This window comes from Leptodactylus fuscus, chromosome 1, assembly GCF_031893055.1.
Source record: "Leptodactylus fuscus isolate aLepFus1 chromosome 1, aLepFus1.hap2, whole genome shotgun sequence".
Classification (NCBI taxonomy): domain Eukaryota; kingdom Metazoa; phylum Chordata; class Amphibia; order Anura; family Leptodactylidae; genus Leptodactylus; species Leptodactylus fuscus.
In genome coordinates, this window is record NC_134265.1 from 222,563,515 (window position 1) to 222,580,839 (window position 17,325).

The 17,325-nt window shown below is 40.3% G+C and overlaps 1 protein-coding gene across 2 annotated transcripts in view; it reads left to right on the plus strand.

Moving 5' to 3' along the window:
* TNKS (tankyrase) overlaps positions 1–16,114 on the plus strand; it is a 137,887-nt gene extending 121,773 nt beyond the window's left edge. For both annotated transcript variants that reach the window (XM_075283714.1, XM_075283715.1), the window contains exons 23-27: positions 237–311; positions 2,629–2,734; positions 4,746–4,932; positions 10,498–10,654; positions 14,851–16,114. In XM_075283714.1, coding sequence (XP_075139815.1) covers positions 237–311; positions 2,629–2,734; positions 4,746–4,932; positions 10,498–10,654; positions 14,851–14,937 — 612 coding nt within the window. In that variant the 3' untranslated portion in view covers positions 14,938–16,114. The remainder of the gene's footprint in view (positions 1–236; positions 312–2,628; positions 2,735–4,745; positions 4,933–10,497; positions 10,655–14,850) is intronic.
* The last annotated feature ends 1,211 nt before the right edge of the window (positions 16,115–17,325 follow it).

A 17,325-nucleotide genomic window follows, 5' to 3' on the forward strand; every position in this document is an offset into this window, starting at 1 on the left:
AGGTATCAGTGTTCACATAAATAATGATACAAATAACCTTACTCATTATCAAAGTGATCATATATTTTCCCTTTGAACATAATTACGGTAAGTTCCCTAAGTTCCAGGTTGGTGTCTATTGTCAGTCAAGACCTCAGGCAAAATACTTCTAAAAGAGCATATAGTACAAGTGTAACAAATAGTGATTGGATGTCTTTGTGCAGTACAACACTTTGTATTTCTTCTGTCATTCACAGATGCAAAACTCTATACGTGAGCACAGAGATGGAGGCAACGCTGGTGGGGTTTTCAACCGATACAATGTCATCAGGGTAGGTTATCAAAGAGACTCTCCACCCAAAACTAAAGTTCCCCATATACTTCATTATGGCATTTTATTTTTCAGTGTCTTATTTGTTCTTTTTCTTGCTACTTCTACCTACATATATCAGACTAGGGCTGCTGCCTAGGACTGAATCAGACTTTGGTGACACACTTTTTCTCTTTCTCTGTATAGGTCTATGTCACCCATACCATGCTTCTGTAGTTCCTGTATGATGAAATTACATGGACTGTACCACATAAGTTTTCCACAATAGGGACTGATAATTATTCTGGTCCAGTTCCGATAAAGATAAATGTTGCATACATTACTATATTTTTGTGGTTTCTTAGAATATTTGGCAATATATAGAGGGAAGGATAGTGATAGTGTAGACCCAGCAGGCAGAGATTGCACTGACTCGAGCTGGCCTTGTGATGATATGCTTAAGTATCATGAGAATGATAGCAAAGCACAAAGAAAACGGGAAAATCAGGATAGATTCTTTTTAGGATTAGAGAGGAGGGTGCACTGGAAGATGTACACTACTCACAAGAGGTGCAGGGTGTGGTATACAGGGGGGGGGCGCACGCAGGGATGGAAAGTAGTTTACACTGCAGGTAGTCTTTAACTGTTGTTAAAGGGATTCTACCATTAAAAAACTTTTTTTTTTTTTTTTTTTTTTTTTTTTTTTTCTAGTTGGCGCATAGGAATAGCCTTGAGAAAGGCTATTCTCCTACCTTTCGATATCTTCTCCACCCCCCATTCGGTTAAAATCCCGTTTTTTGCCGGTATGCAAATGAGTTATCTCGCAGCACTGGGGGCGGGCCCCAGTGCTCAAACAGCACTGGGAGGCGTCCCTAATGCTGTGAGAGAACTCTCCAGCGCCGCCTCCATCTTCTTCAGGAACAAGGTCTTTACGCGTCTTCTTCTGGGGATTGGCTTCAAACTTCTAGACCTAGGGCAAAGCTGACTGTGCATGCCCGCTGGCCACAAGAAAATGGCCGCTTAAACAGTGTTGTTAGCGGCCATTTTCTTGTGGCAGGCGCAGTCAGCTTTGCCCTAGAAGTTTGAAGCCAACCCCCGGAAGAAGATGGAGGCGGCGCTGAAGAGTTCTCTCACAGCATTGGGAACGCCCCCAGTGCTGTGAGAGAACTCATTTGCATACTGGCGAAAAACTGGATTTTAACCGAACGGGGAGTGGAGAAGATATCGAAAGGTAGGAGAAGAATAGCCTTTCTTAAAGCTATTCCTACGTGTCAAGTAGAAAAAAAAAAAAAAGATTTTTAATGATAATATCCCTTTAAAGTCTGTAACTTCTCTTTATCTAGCAATTCCCTTATGATAGATTCTTTTACCTTCTACTGATTGCATGCAATGTAAAAGTAGTACACTATATATGTTAAAACTGCCACGTATTTGTAGTGGGCTATGCATATTTTGGCTTTCCAACAGATATGGACTAATATACATTTGGCTCAAGAGTTAAATTAGCATGTGGTACTTAGTCATTAGTATGGTTAACTGTTGCTTTTAAGTCTGGACTTGAAGAGTTTTAAACTATTAGAAGAAACACTGATAATATTACACATCTGGTTTTATCACTAGGTCACTGTGACATTTTCATTTGTAGTGATATAATATCTTGTGACGTCCTACAGCTTCTAATGGTCCTTAGATCACTATGAACAAAATATCACTGTTATCTAGTGCTAAGACGGAACTGAAAGCGTAATGGTTAACATTGATATGTATATTTTTCACACTGGCTTATATTTAAACACGCTATAAGTTAAAAAGAGCCATTTTAAATGTAATAGTATAGTCCACCCACATTATGTTGTTATTCCAGGAACTTATAGCAGTTGAAATAGTTGTAACTTTGCATTGTTAGGGGGCGTTCACACTACCGTCAGTGTCCGACAGCTAGTGTCCGCTGCTAATGTCCGTTCAAAATCTTGTGCGGACACTAGCTGTGTCCGTGACATTTTGCATTGATTTAAATGGAGATCAGGTGCGTTCTTTTACTGTCCGTGGGTGTCCTTAACTGTCCGTTCCCAAAGATGTCCGATTTTTTTCAAGCGGACAGCAAAACCTACTTGTCGAGTTTGACCCATGGACAGTAAAAACGCACCCGATCTCCATTTAAATGAATGCAAAATGTCACGGACACAGCTAGTGTCCGCTGCTAATGTCCGTGCAAGATTTTGAATGGACATTAGCAGCGGACACTAGCTGTCTGACACCAACGGTAGTGTGAACGCTCCCTTAGAACGATGTTTTCTGTTGCTTATTCTTACATTGGTTATTTTTGTATGGTTTATTAGATTCAAAAAGTTGTAAATAAGAAACTCAGAGAGAGATTCTGTCACCGCCAAAAGGAAGTGTCTGAAGAAAATCATAACCACCACAATGAGCGCATGTTGTTCCATGGTATGCTTTGTTATAAGTGTTTGTCCAGTCACTTTGGGGTTGGGTTAGGAGTCATATATTCTGATGTAATTTTCGCATTGTACAGTGTATGTTTATTCTCCCATAAAAATTTTTAATAAAATTCAATCAAAACATGACATTCTCCAAAATGTTGTAAATAAAAAGTACATCTGGCCCCACAAAAGGATGTCTTATGCAGCCTCATATACAGAAATTTAAAAAAAAAAAAAAAAAGTTCTTTTAACGCATTAAAACGTGAAAAAAACACCCCCAAACTTTAAATTTGGTATCAACCTAATTGTAACAACCCGCAGCGTAAAGGTACCATAAAAAGTAAGGCAGTATGAAGGTCGCAAAACACAATTTTTCTGTATTCCACCTCAATTTGAAGTTTTTCCCAGTACATTGCACAGAATCTGAAATTATATATTAAACTTAGAGGACCTTTCATGGGTTTTGGCACATGCAGTTTTATATACTGCTGGAAAGCCGACAGTGCACTGAATTTAGCGCACTGTCGGCTTTCCCGATCTGTGCCCCGGGTAAAGCGCTATCGATGCCGGTACCGTAGCTCTTCACAGTCAGAAGGGTGTTTCTGACAGTCAGTCAGGAACTTCTCCACAGCAGCGGCTATCGCGCTGTACAGTGTGAGCGGGGAAGAACGCCCCCCCTCCTCTCCTGATAATACTCGTCTATGGACGAGCACTGTGAGCAGAGGGAGGGGGTGTTCCTCCCCGCTCACACTGTACAGCGTGATAGGCGCTGCTGTGCAGAAGGACGTTCCTGACAGACTGTCAGGAACGCCCTTCTGACTGTGAAGAGCTACGGTACCGGCATCGATAGCGCTTTACCCAGGGCACAGCTCGGGAAAGCAGACAGTGTGCTAAATTCATATTCTGATTTATATGATGAATCTGGTCCTGACCTAGTCCTGCTCACACAGCGCTTAGGCTTGTAATAATATATGTTTGAAGAGGATCTTTCACATACTCATGGATGTGCAGTATTGTATGCCTCTAAAAGCAGATTGTCTGCTGAATTAATCACACTGTCTGCTTTCCCAGTATATGCCCCGGTCCTGGAGATATTGGTGCTATTTGTTTTGGTACCGATATCTCCTCGCAGTCAGAAAAACTGGCCTTAAAGCTCAGCATCAAGGCTGGGCTGTAAGGAACATTCACCTTAACAGTACAAGTCTATGGAAGAGTACTGTTGTGGAGTAAAAAGGACAGGGACTTCACAGCTGCCTAGGACTACCGCCACAAGAATATATCTGAGTGTGGGGCATACGGTGGCACGGCAGCCTTGCAGCACTAGAGTGCTGGGTTCGAATCCTGCCAAGGACAAACATTTGCAAGGAGCTTGTATGTTCTCCCAGTGTTTGTAGAATGGGAGGAAATCCTCGCAAAGACATACTGATAGGAAAAACTATACATTGTGAGCCGTATATGAGGCTCACAATCTACATTAATAATAAATATATATATATAATATCTATCTGAGCAGTTGGAGCAGACCCCGACTTCATGTGTGTGTTTTTAGTTTTATTTTTTATTTTTTTATTTTTTTTCTCGCTTCCCTGGCCTAATATGTAAAAAGAAAAAAAAACTCTGGACAAGCTCTTTCCTGACAGCCAGTAGATTTGGTGAAATGAGGATGGCACTAAACAAAATAAAAATGTACACTTTTAAGCTTCCAATGAAGCTGGAAGAAAGACTTGACATTTCAACCTCCCTGGGAAATAATTTTTATCTGTGGAAGTTAAATGAAGGGGGCAGGCAGAGAATTGCGGTATATAGTCTGTGTATCACAGTGGAATGCTTTCATCTTTATATTAAGAAAGAATAGTAAATCTGTCTAAATTATAAAATGCAAACAAATGTCATTCTAAATAAATTGTGGTCTCCTGGTGGAGCTTTTCAGACCGTGTGGGATATGATTTCATCTTGTTTAAAGTACAATATTATAACAATTTGATTAAGTTCTTTTTTTCTTTCTCCTTTTCTAACAGGTTCTCCCTTTATTAATGCAATTATTCACAAAGGCTTTGATGAACGGCATGCATACATTGGGGGCATGTTTGGAGCTGGCATCTATTTTGCAGAAAATTCATCAAAAAGCAATCAGTATGTTTATGGTATAGGAGGAGGAACTGGATGCCCAACACATAAGGACAGATCCTGTTATATTTGCCACAGGTTTGTGTTCTGTAGTTAGTAAATGTTATGTTTTTGAGAACACTATACAACAGCAACTGATTTTCCTATTGCCTGGGGCTGGGTTTTCGGTGGCAAGGCAGGGCTTGGGGCGATTTGGCGACTCATAAAAAGACTCCATAAAGTGCATATTTAAAGAGGGTTATCCAGCTTCCAAAAATGATCTGCACATACAGCCACTGCAGTGCTATATACTCACTTTTTTCTGGACTTTTACTTGAGACTCTTTGTATTACTGATTTTTTTTTTTTTTTTTTTTTTTTTTTTTTTAATGCACTAAATCTGTGACCTCAGATGTGCGAGTGATTTATTGTTCTGATTTCATTGCAGTGAAGAATGGAGGAATACACAGAGAGTGATGAATCATAGTTGATGTAGTTTGTCCACACTCGCTGCATGTAAATAACAGTGATACAAGGAGTCTCAAGTAAAATAAAGCTAAGAAAAGACTGCACAAACAAATAGTATTTAGCATTGCTGTGTACTTTATTATGGGAGCTCTCTCTCCATATCATACTTAACTGAGTCTATGGATCTGAAAAGAGCTCCCTTACTGTGTACTTTGTATGTATTACATATAGTGCCCGCTGCAGGTAATAGTCTCTGATCTGCACATGTGGTAATACCTGTGGGTATCATTATTACTGTAATAGTGCCCTCCACAGTTAATAACATCCCCACCACACAAAGGTAATGTTATTAACTGGGGGCACTATTAGTGTAATGTACAATCACCTTTGCCTTGACAGGGTGCTCCATCATGTTGTAAGCATTGTTCATCACTGGATCGCCTGTGCCTTGAAGTCTATCACACAGTTCTGCAGTACCTACGTCCGCAACTGCAGTTTGTACAGATCCCAGAATGTAAACATTACCTGGAGCTGTTCTGCCTTGTACAACTGATCTGTGGGGGTCCTGGTTGTCAGACCTTTGCATTTGTAATATTGTTGGCTTAAGGCTGAAGGATAGCCAATCAATAGTCGAAACGGATAAACCTCTGGGCAGTTATTATTCCTTAGAGGTTATCCAGGCATTTTTTTTTTTTTTTTGTCCAATGCCTGGACATCTGGGGTAGGAAAAAAAAATAAAATCATACTTGCATGTCTTTTTGGTCCTTCTGCTGCGGTGGCTTCTCACAAGTCTCTTCCTGAGTTTTGCTGAATGGCCTCCGCGGTCACGTGACTGCTGAGATGAGTCAGCAGCCTCAAGAAGACACATGTAGGTCATGTGTATGGCTGGGACTTCCACTGAGAAGAATGGACTACGCTGGGAGGCACCGTGGAAATTTACTGTGGATTTTTTTTTCTTTCCCCACTGCACCTGTTCGATTTAATACTTTAAACTCTTTAAAGGAGCTCTATCATTGGGGAAAAATCAATTTTAGCTAAGCACATACTTGCATAGCCTTTAGAAAGGCTATTTCACGCATACCTTTTGTATGTAAAGTGCCTCGGTAGTTTTTGAATGAGTTCATTTTTACCCATATGCTAATTAGCCTCCATAAAGCATAAAAGTGTGTGTGAGAGCAGAGAGATGAGTCATCAACAGCAGCAGCCTCTCTGCTCTCACACACATAGAGAATAGAAGAGGGTGCTCAGACACTCCGGGGGCGCAGTGGAGGATAATTAGCATATTAATAAAAACAGGCTCATTCAAAAACTACTGAGGCGCTTTGCATACAAAAGGTATATGTGAAATAGCCTTTCTAAAGGGTATGTAAATATGTGCTTAGCCATACCTCCCAACTTCTCATTCTCATTAATTTTTCATGTGCCCGCACACAGTATAATCCTCCTACAGTCACCCGTAAATTATATGTCCCCCCTCTATCTCTCCCCCAGTTTCATATACAGCCTTCATCTGCCCCCAGATTCATGTCCCCCCCCCCCCTGCCCCCAGATTCATGTCCCCACATCTCTGCCCCCAGTGTCATGCCGTCCTCTCCTTTATCTGCCCCCAGTTTCACGTTCCACCTCCGCATTACACTTACCTTCTCCTCGTTCCCCCCCTGCACTCTGCGCGCCTCTCTCTCTCTCACACTGGTGCACAGTTGTAGACGTGATGTGACGTCATCATATCGCTTCTACAAGCCAGTAGGCGGCGTTCAGCGGCGAAGCAAGAAGCTGACCTGTGTCAGCTCCTTGCTTCAACCGCGTATGTGTTCAACTCAGATCTGCGTTCAACTCAGATCTCTGGACGCAGATCTGAGTTGAAATCGGGACATACCTCCCTCCAACGGGACCGCGGGACATGTTACCCAAATCGTGAATGTCCCGCGGAAATTGGGACGGTTGGGAGGTATGGCTTAGCTAAAACTGACTTTTCCCAATGATAGAGCCCCTTTTAAGCCTTTTCTCTCCAACAAAAACCTCAAGGACAGACTGCCATGCTGCAGGCAGTACATATCTGATTGAAGCTTAAGACTGTTTAGAACAGGGGTCTCAAACTCACGGGCCAACTGTGGCCCTCGGGACAATAGTTTGCGGCCCCTGGCGGACATCCCGACATCCACCGTAATAGTACAGTGCATGCGGGTGTGTAACTATGGCGACTGCCATAGCTGCCGGGTGTCTACTGCTTTAAGCAGTAGACACCCGGCGCTAATGTCTCCGATCGGTCCCGGGACCGATCGGAGGCATTAACTCCTCCGATGCCACAGTCAAAGGAGCTGGAGGCACCATTTTCCCGGCGGCGCATGGGCGCCGCCATTTTGCCGGTGATCGGCGGCGCCTGGAGCGAGCTCTAGGGCCGACATCACGTTGCCATGACAGCCGGGAGCCTTTACAAGCCTCTCAGGCTTGTCTGCAATCTTTCTTTTGCAGGCTGCTCCATGCAGCCTTCAAAAGAAATGATGATTTTTTGCAATGCATTAGCATTGTAATGCATTGCATTAGTGATCAGACCCCCTGGGGTTCAACACCCCTAGGGGGTCTAATAAATGCAAAAATAAAAAATATATATATATATATATATATATATATATATATATATATATATATATATATATATATATATATATATATATATATAGTATTAAAAATTCAAAAGTGCCAAACCGCCGTTTTTTCACTGTTTTGATTGTGATAAAAATTTGAATAAAAAGTGATCAAAGCAATAGCATTTCCCAAAAATGGTAGAACTAAAAAGTACACCCGGCCCCGCAAAAAAAAGATGCTCTATGCATCCCCGTACTCGGACGTATAAAAAAGTTACGGCTGTCAGAATATGGCGACTTTTAGAAATAAAAAAAAAATTGGGAAAACCTGAAGCGGCCCAGCCTCACCCAGACTCTACCTCCAGCGGCCCCGGGGTACATTGAGTTTGAGACCCCTGGTTTAGAACATCTGAAAGAATATCCAGAGAAGAAAAGTTGAGTACTACCATGAGTCCTGTGTCATGTCAGCAGTAAAACCTTTCTGAGATCATTCATGTTTAGGGTTGTTTTTCATCCAAGGGAGTGGGCTCACTTGCATGCTCCAAGAGCAACCTGTCCCTTTAAATCCAGAAGCAATTCGATGATGAGAAATGAATTTTGGGGAAACTCCCAAATCCTATTGAAAACCTGTAGTCGATCCTCAAGTTGGGTGTACAAAAGAAAATTCAGAAATTGTGATAAACTTTCAAACACTGGTTAAGCAAAAACGGGTTGCCATTAGTGAGGATCTGGCCCAGAAGCTTATATTTAGCATGCCAGGTTGAATTGTAGGATAAAATGGCATTCACTGTTCTGAACAATGTTTTTTGCAATTCATTCTTGTACCACATATATTTTTATCCTGTCATTGCAAGGTTTTAAATGTCAGGGTCTAGATTTATTTTTTTCCTCGCAGTGCCATCAAATCCACTTATTTGGAGGACATGCTAGGACTTTCAGCTTGTGATTTATATGTGACCTTGGTTATTCTTACGTTTTATGGCAGTCATTATAATGTGCAGCCTGCCTAAGTCTTGGGGAAAATAAACCTTGTATATAACACATCTGCTAAGCAATTGTATTATGAAACAAATGAGCATTAATATTCATAGTAGCTGGGCAATTAATTGAAAAATAAATCAAAAGACATTTCAAATGATCAATGTGATCGTGCTGACATGGATTATTTCACTTATTTTACATCCATGCCATCCTGCCTCACACTGCCATTGGCTAAAGGATATATCACTAAGGGAGCATTCACACTACCGTCGGTGTCCGACAGGTAGTGTCCGCTCCTAGTGTCCGCTCAAAATCTGGCACGGACATTAGGAGCGGACACTAGCTGTGTCCGTGACACCTGTCATTCACTTAAATGGGCATCGGGTGCGTTCTTTTGCATTCCGTCGGACACCGACTGTAGTGTGAACGCCCCCCTTGGATTACTGAATTTGTTCATTAATTGTAATCCAGGTAAAATGTTCAATTAATCATAATTGCCCAGCCCTAACTCATTGTAGCAAGTTGAGACAAAATGGGGCGTCATCTAAGTGAAGCTCATATTTTTCTTAATATTGATAGCTATGTGGCCGTCATTGACAGTTTGTACTACATGTCATATACAGAATTGTGCAAAAGTTTCAGGCAACTGTGGGGAAAAATGCTGTAGAGTAAAATAAAAATAATGGTGTCAGTAATAGTATATTTTTGTCAATTAACAAAATGAAATCAATAAACAAATAAGAAATCTAAATCGAATAAATATTTGTTGTGAGCACCCTTTGGAGGAGCAGCCCTGGATGTAATAAGTTGTAATCTCAACAGTCTCAAGTCTGGCTGGAGGTACATAAGGCGAGAGAAGGATTTTCTTAAAGGGATTCTATTATTGGTCCTAGTGATTTTTAACTAGGCATATATTTGTATAGCCTTTAGAAAGGCTATTCCAGACATACCTTTCGTTTAGTAATCCTTCCAGCCGTTGTTGAATTAGCCCGTTTTTATTGATATGCTAATTAGCCAGCGAGGTGCACTCTGGAAGTTCACTGAGCACTGTCTGCAGTGTGTGTACACAGGGGGAGGTGAGAGCTAGGGAAGGCTGATGATGATGACGACGACTATGACTCCTCAGCCTCCCTGCACTCACCTACCCCTGTGCACACAGTCCTCTCTGAACTTCCAGTGCTCTGGGGTGGATAATTAGCATATCAATAAAAGCCAATTCAAAAACGGCTGAGGAGATTAACAAAATAAAAGGTATGTGTGGAATAGCCTTTCTAAAGGCTATGCAAATATATGCTTTGTTAAAAATGAGTTTTCCCAATCACCGAATCCCTTTAAGCCTTCATCCACTCTGGTTAGTTCAAGATGTTTGGCACAACCTGTCTTCAAGGTTCCTTCAAAAACTATGTAAATGTGTACCTAGAAGGCAAAGGGAGCTCACGCAAATCTTATTTAGATTCCTCTTTTTTCATTAAATTTTGTTAATTGACAAAAAATGAACTATTTTTGAAAACATATTTTCCATAATTGTCTAAAAGTTTTGCACAGTACTGTACAGCTCCACATGTAAGAAACTGCAATGTATACAGCAAAGGTAATTTGACATAATTTTTTTTTTTTTTTTTTCCTTTCAGACAAATGTTGTTTTGTAGAGTGACACTTGGCAAATCTTTCCTGCAATTTAGCACTATGAAAATGGCACATGCTCCTCCAGGCCATCATTCTGTTATTGGCAGGCCTAGTGTGAATGGTCTTGCATATGCAGAATATGTAATATACAGAGGAGAACAGGTATGTACAAAATAAGTCCATAAAAGTTTGAGCTCCTGGGTGTTTCTATGATTACATATCACTAGGCTACAGTATGACTTTGTGATTGGTGGACGTCCAAATGCTGGTCACTAGCTGTGAAAATGAATAAACCATGCTGCAGCTCCCTGCACTGCCACTGGGCCGCAGAGCCAAAGTTTGATATGATACAGTACTAAAGTTACCGTACTTGGACTTTACCACTGTATGGTCGGCGTGAATGAACAAAATCTGAATCCAATCAGTATTTGGTGTGACCACCCTTTACTTTCAATACAGCATCAGTTCTACTAGGTACGCTTGCACACATGGTTTTTTGAAGGATCTCAGCAGGAAAATTCTGTGTACGTAAGCTTGCTCAAATCCTTCTGTCTATTCATGTAATCCCAAACAGACTCGGTGTTGAGATCAGAGCTCTGTGGGGACCATATCATCACTTCTAGGACTCCCCTCCAAAGGGCAGTTACAAGAAATATTTATTTGGTTCAAATTTCTTTTTTATTTATTCACTTAATTTTGTTAATTGAAAGCATTTTTTTTTATATATATATATATATATATATATATATATATATATATATATATATATTATTTTAAAGCAAATGCATCCCATATTTAGTAGACGGCATTAGATCTATAACAAGTTACTAATATATATATATATATATATATATATATATATATATATATATATATATGAACATGAGCCTGAGCATATCCCCAGCATTCACCCTGCATTCTATGATATTTAATAACCAATTGCTTTCAGTGACAGCATAAATGTACAATTTGTTGATAGAACGGCCATAGGAGCTGTACCACCTTCATATTTCACTAGAGTATGTCTGTGAGACAGTGATCCTGTCTCAGACTTTTATGATGTATTCAAGGGGTTGGCAACGATTTGCCTGGCATGGAAGTTTGCATACTGCCAGTTTGGGCCCTGCATGTATTAAATAAACAGGGAGCATCCTTTTAGGAGCCACTGCTACAGAAATGTAAAGTACGCTGCTTCTTCGTTTACCACCTTCTCTACCTACCAATGAAAATGGAGCACAGGAGTCAGAGCGTCATTGTGAACGTATCACTGTAGAACACAAGGACTGTCTCTGCTACAGTGATCTGTTCACACCCTCTGCATCCTTGTGATTTCTGCAAAGGCTCCTGGTGGAGAGCTCCCTTCAGCTACGTTTTCACACGTGCCTCACATTAATATCAATTAACTTCATCATACCCTCAATTAACCCCTGATGTGTCTCACAATATTAGTAAACGTTGTGAGGCACACATGGGTTAATATGAGGGACATGATGGGGTTAATTGTTAATGAGACACATGGATTTGCTAAATAAGGGGGTGCTTCTCTTAAAGGGGTCTTTCCACCTCCATGTTTTAGTAGTTTTGCCTGCTGTCTGTCTTCTCACTTCCTGTATTCTTCATCAAACAGTCATAGCCACCTTCCCCAGACTTGCTGAACAGAATACTATGAAGTATCACAATTCAGACTTTGCCTTTCGCCTTGAGAGATTTATTATGAATACTAGAAATCTAATATAAATGCAGATCAAATAATATGAACTGAAAATGTATATGACATTTACACAGGTTTGTATGGTAAACTTACCATGCTTCTATAGAGAACAGATTCCGTGTTCTCTTTGTGTGTACATAGAGAGAAAACAGACAGTCTGTGCCTTTATCAGCAAACTGCAATTAATGGAACAGATTGCCCTGCTGGCAGAGCTGTAGTAAATAAGTGAGAGCATTCCGCTCCCCTTCCCCCAGAGAGCAGGGCATCATTTGTCCTGTCTTATCAGACAAGGGTAGCTCAATGGAAATGATGTGCAAACAATAGGAGGTATAATTTCTCATAGCAGGCAAACAAAGCAGCATTACTAAAGCAATGTATTTAGAAAAACGTTTCAATTTACATAAACTTGAAGTATAGATGATAAGATCTTCAAGATGGGCATACACCTTTGAGGTGGAGACACTCTATGTACTTGGATGGAGCTACAGCCACATCCAGTCCCCTGCTGTCAATGCTTTCACTTAGAGAAATAGAAGCACCGATAGCTTCCAGGTACCTGCTGTGTCACCACCCTGTGGGTGTTACCTCACTGTACTCCCTGCCGGATGCATTTACCATTCATTTCAGCTGTACAGTCATGGCCAAACGTTTTGAGAATGATACAAATATTAATTTTTACAAAGTCTACTGCTTCAGTTTTCCTCATGGCAGTTTGCATATACTCCAGAATGTTAAAAAGAGTGATCAGCTTAACAGCAATTACTTGCAAAGTCAATATTTGCCTAGAAATTGAACTTTATCCCCCAAAACACATTTCAACATCATTGCAGCCCTGCCTTAAAAGGACCAGCTAACATTGTTTCAGTGAATTGCTCCATTAACACAGGTGTGGATGTTGATGAGGACAGGGCTGGAGATCAATCTGTCATGATTAAGTAAGAATGACACCACTGGACACTTTAAAAGGAGGCTGGTGCTTGGCATCATTGTTTCTCTTCTGTTAACCATGGTTATCTCTAAAGAAACACGTGCAGTCATCATTGCACTGCACAAAAATGGCCTAACAGGGAAGAGTATCGCAGCTAGAAAGATTGAGTGAGGCAAGCAGCAGCTGACTTCCTAATTACATCATGGAAGACAGATTTGCATATTCTTCCCATGGTCCTTTGCAAAGTGGAGTGCTAAAGGCTTAATAAGTCTCCACACACCTATATGGTGGTCTCTCCCTAAGGAGTGACAATATCCCCTTAACCCTGTCTAAGCCTCTCACCTCTACCAGGTTATAGTCCTCTCTACATCGAGCTGATGAGATGCAAGTACATTGAAACGGCCGTCCTCGATTGAGAGACTATACCTGGTAATAATCCCAGCGTCATTTCAAAACAAAGGCCTCTTGGAAGGTCGAGCATGATGTGAAAGGGAGCAGCCTTTATTGGGTTATTTCACTGGAGTTCTGTCTTCCTAACTACATCAGGGAAGACAGGCTTGCACATTCCAGTGAGCGCCCTCTATTGGTTTGCAACACTGAGGCAGCAGCAGCTGACTTCCTAATTACATCATGGAAGACAGATTTGCATATTATTCCCATGAGCCTGTAGTTAATTCTGTACATGCCTTCGCTTTCTGGTTCAAGGGTAGCGGTTTCCTGTTTTCACTCATCACTAGTCTCCATTTTCTCTGGGAGAGACACACTTGGACTGAGCAGCAGAAGGCATCAGTTTTCGATCACACTTGATCACTTACACACACACAATTACTAGTTGCTCACACTTGTTGTACCATCCTGCTTGTTACACCTGTATTCCTGGAGAAGTGCTGCATTACATCATATGCTGTATGTCCAGTCTTCCAAATAAACAATCCTGAACTTCACCATTCCTGATGTGCATCATCTCTCCGGACGCTGAGCAACATGGTCCTGTCTGCCCTGCATTAAGGAAACGAAGGTAGGACCTCTCCCAGCCCCTATCCACCTGCCACATCTTCATTCGCTTCATGTGGGGACAGAACAATAACTAAATGGCTCAGGGAACAAAACATAGAGATTTTGGGTCCATGGCCTGGAAACTCCCCAGATCTTAATCCCATTGAGAACTTGTGGTCAATCATCAAGAGACGGGTGGACAAACAAAAACCTACAAATTCTGACAAGATGCAAGCATTGATTGTGCAAGAATGGACTGCGATCAGTCATGATCTGGTCCAGAAGTTGATTGAGAGCATGCCAGGGAGAGGTCCTGAAGAAGAAGGGTCAACTCTGCAAATATTGGCTTGCTGCATTAACTCATTCTAACTGTCAATATAAGCTTTTGTTACTCATAATATGATTGCAATTATATTTCTGTATGTGATAAAAACATCTGACAAACACACACAAAAACCAGAGGGCAGCAGATCATGTGAAAATATAAGATTTGTGTCATTCTCAAAACTTTTGGCCATGACTGTACATTGTTTCTAAGTACAGGTGTGTCCCAGGAAATAGCGGTAAACACATAAAGTATGAATAAGATTGCCTGCTCCTTTATATGTCCTGTGGAAATGCCATGAAAGTCTGAAATGGAAATACCACTTCAATTATATGAGAAACTGTCAAAATTCTGGACTGTGGTTATCTGTTCACAACCTAATACTTTATGTTCTGCAGGCTTACCCAGAGTATCTCATCACATACCAGATTATGAAGCCAGAAGCTCCTTTACAAGCTGCCACAACAGCAGAACAGAAAACCTAGATGTGAATGGACTACTCAGAATTGACCGCTACAACAGTGACTCTTAGAGACTGGATAAAAGTGTTATATTGATGGTGGATGCACTCCCACTGGCTACTGTTCCTTTTCTGAAGATGTTTACAAGGAGCTGCCTTTTATAATAACGTTTCTCAGGCTCATTTTCAGTAGGTCATCCAAGGCAAAAAAGATTTCCAAAAAGAAAAAAAAATCTTGTCTGATGTTTCAGCAGCATTATACTGTGTTGCCACATCATCATCCGAATTGGTTTGAGTGTTACATATATGTGTAATGTTTCTGTGACCATTTTAATAGCTTGAGTACCTTGGAAAGGGGATGCAGTGTAATCCACTATTTATTTGTTTTTATATTTGTGTAGAAATACACTAAAGTGAGATGGAATCTTAAAATTATTTGTGTTTCCTTTTCTTTGCACAAATGGGAGTTCATAGACAATGCAATATTTACTTACCGTGGAACAAGCTAGAATATTTGATAAATGCCTTTTATTATATTTGCACTTTTATGAATAAATGTATTGTCTACATATATGAAGGAGGAACAAAGAGACTTAAAACACTAAATCTCCTTTTTTCTCTAAGATATGGATATACAGGAATGTAAAAACATTATCAACATCAATCTTGCTATGTACAAACACAGAGGTGTATATATTCAGATGGATCTGTCAGTAGGACCCTTATTTATGCATTATTCACTTTGTATATAGAGCATAGTGGTGCTCTAAAGGGGTATTCTGACTTCTGGAATTAAAGTGTGTTTGTTGTATTATAGGAGATTCCTCAGTTTTCTCCGTCAGTTCTTATTGGTTGGCAAGATTTATTCTTCCAATCGGTGAAGCTTCATTGTATACTTTTATTGGCCATCCCATAACCAGGGCAGTTTTATTCAAAGGGTGCAAGAGTGGGCAGATTCTTAGCACCTGGAAGTAAACTGTGAAATAGTCACACAAATACATAGAAAACACATCACAATATTTTGTAACGTTTCATTATACATGGGATAAGCTTTATTTGCTGAAACCAGAATACCTCTTCAGTGAAAATGAAGTCACTACAAAGCCTTGTTTTGCGCACCCAGTCCAAGCTGTCTGTCATTGATCATTGTGGGTTAAACTGCTGCAATGCGATATCCTATCACAGAAGACCACAAAACAAAAGTCACTGAGAAACCTTTTTAATTACGTCTTGTCTTCTGTGATAGGATGTCGTACTACAGCAGTTTAACCAATTGCAGGAGTTCGAGTTAATTTTGTTATCTCATATATATATATGTATATACTCAGTCCAGGGTCGCAGTTTCTTTACACTGCTGCCTGCCCTGTACAAAGCAATGATATACAACAGGCATCCTTTACTACTTGGTCTTTCATAGTGCGCTGTACTTCCAGAAACTAGCTGCATTTTACCTTTGATCTTTCCAGAGTCCGGATAACTAATGGAAGCAGATGTTAGATGTAGCATTTCTACCCCAGGTCTCAATGTTATTTACATGCTAATAAGGAGATTTTGCCTTCCATTCCTACAGTTAGTACGTGATGCATGTAATATGAAAAACTCATTCAATTCTCTTATGTGTACCAAAGTCCCCAGAGAAGGGTCGATAAGTTATCCAAATTGAGTTCTACCTACCTGTTCCATAAAAAAAAAGAAGCTGGTAGAAGGCATGTTTTCTTAAGATATTCTGGTCTATTGAAATCTGTCTGCCATAGGAATAGTATTGGAGAAATAGGAGATGTACTCAATGTACATTGCCTAGTGCCTGTAAAGGTAACTCTTCACAAGATAATTCGCCTATTGTTTTTAGTCTACCAGCACATCTGAATGATACAATATGTAAACACACAGTAACTACTAAACATATGCATTAACGGAACAGAATATATCTTAGTCATTGTTGACTTTTTATTATCACGCTCATATAACTTTTCTGTAGCAGGCCATCCTTCTGCATCAGTCATGTTATGGTTTATTGTGAAGTATTTCCCAATATAGCAGGTGACTAGACAAGAACTGCTGGCCTAAATGAAAGATGAAACATATTTGTGCTGCATCTTGTATGCTATTTGTTTAGAAGATGATTGGCAATACTTACAAGTGTCACTTTGTATTCTGCCGTCACCATACATTGCTGTCTGTCTTTATATGGCAAATAAGTGTGATTTTACTAGGTCATGATTTGTGCATTGTTCCCCACCAACTCAATAAATTGTTTTTTTTTATGTTTTGGAGCCTAGGTAGCTTTGGTTGCATGCATAAAATTATTACAGACGTTTCTTATGAAATATCATAAATCCTATTCTTTGCTGTGAACCTGTTTAAATTGAAAATGCAACATAAATTGCAGGCAGATTGACATAGTTTTGTGGGG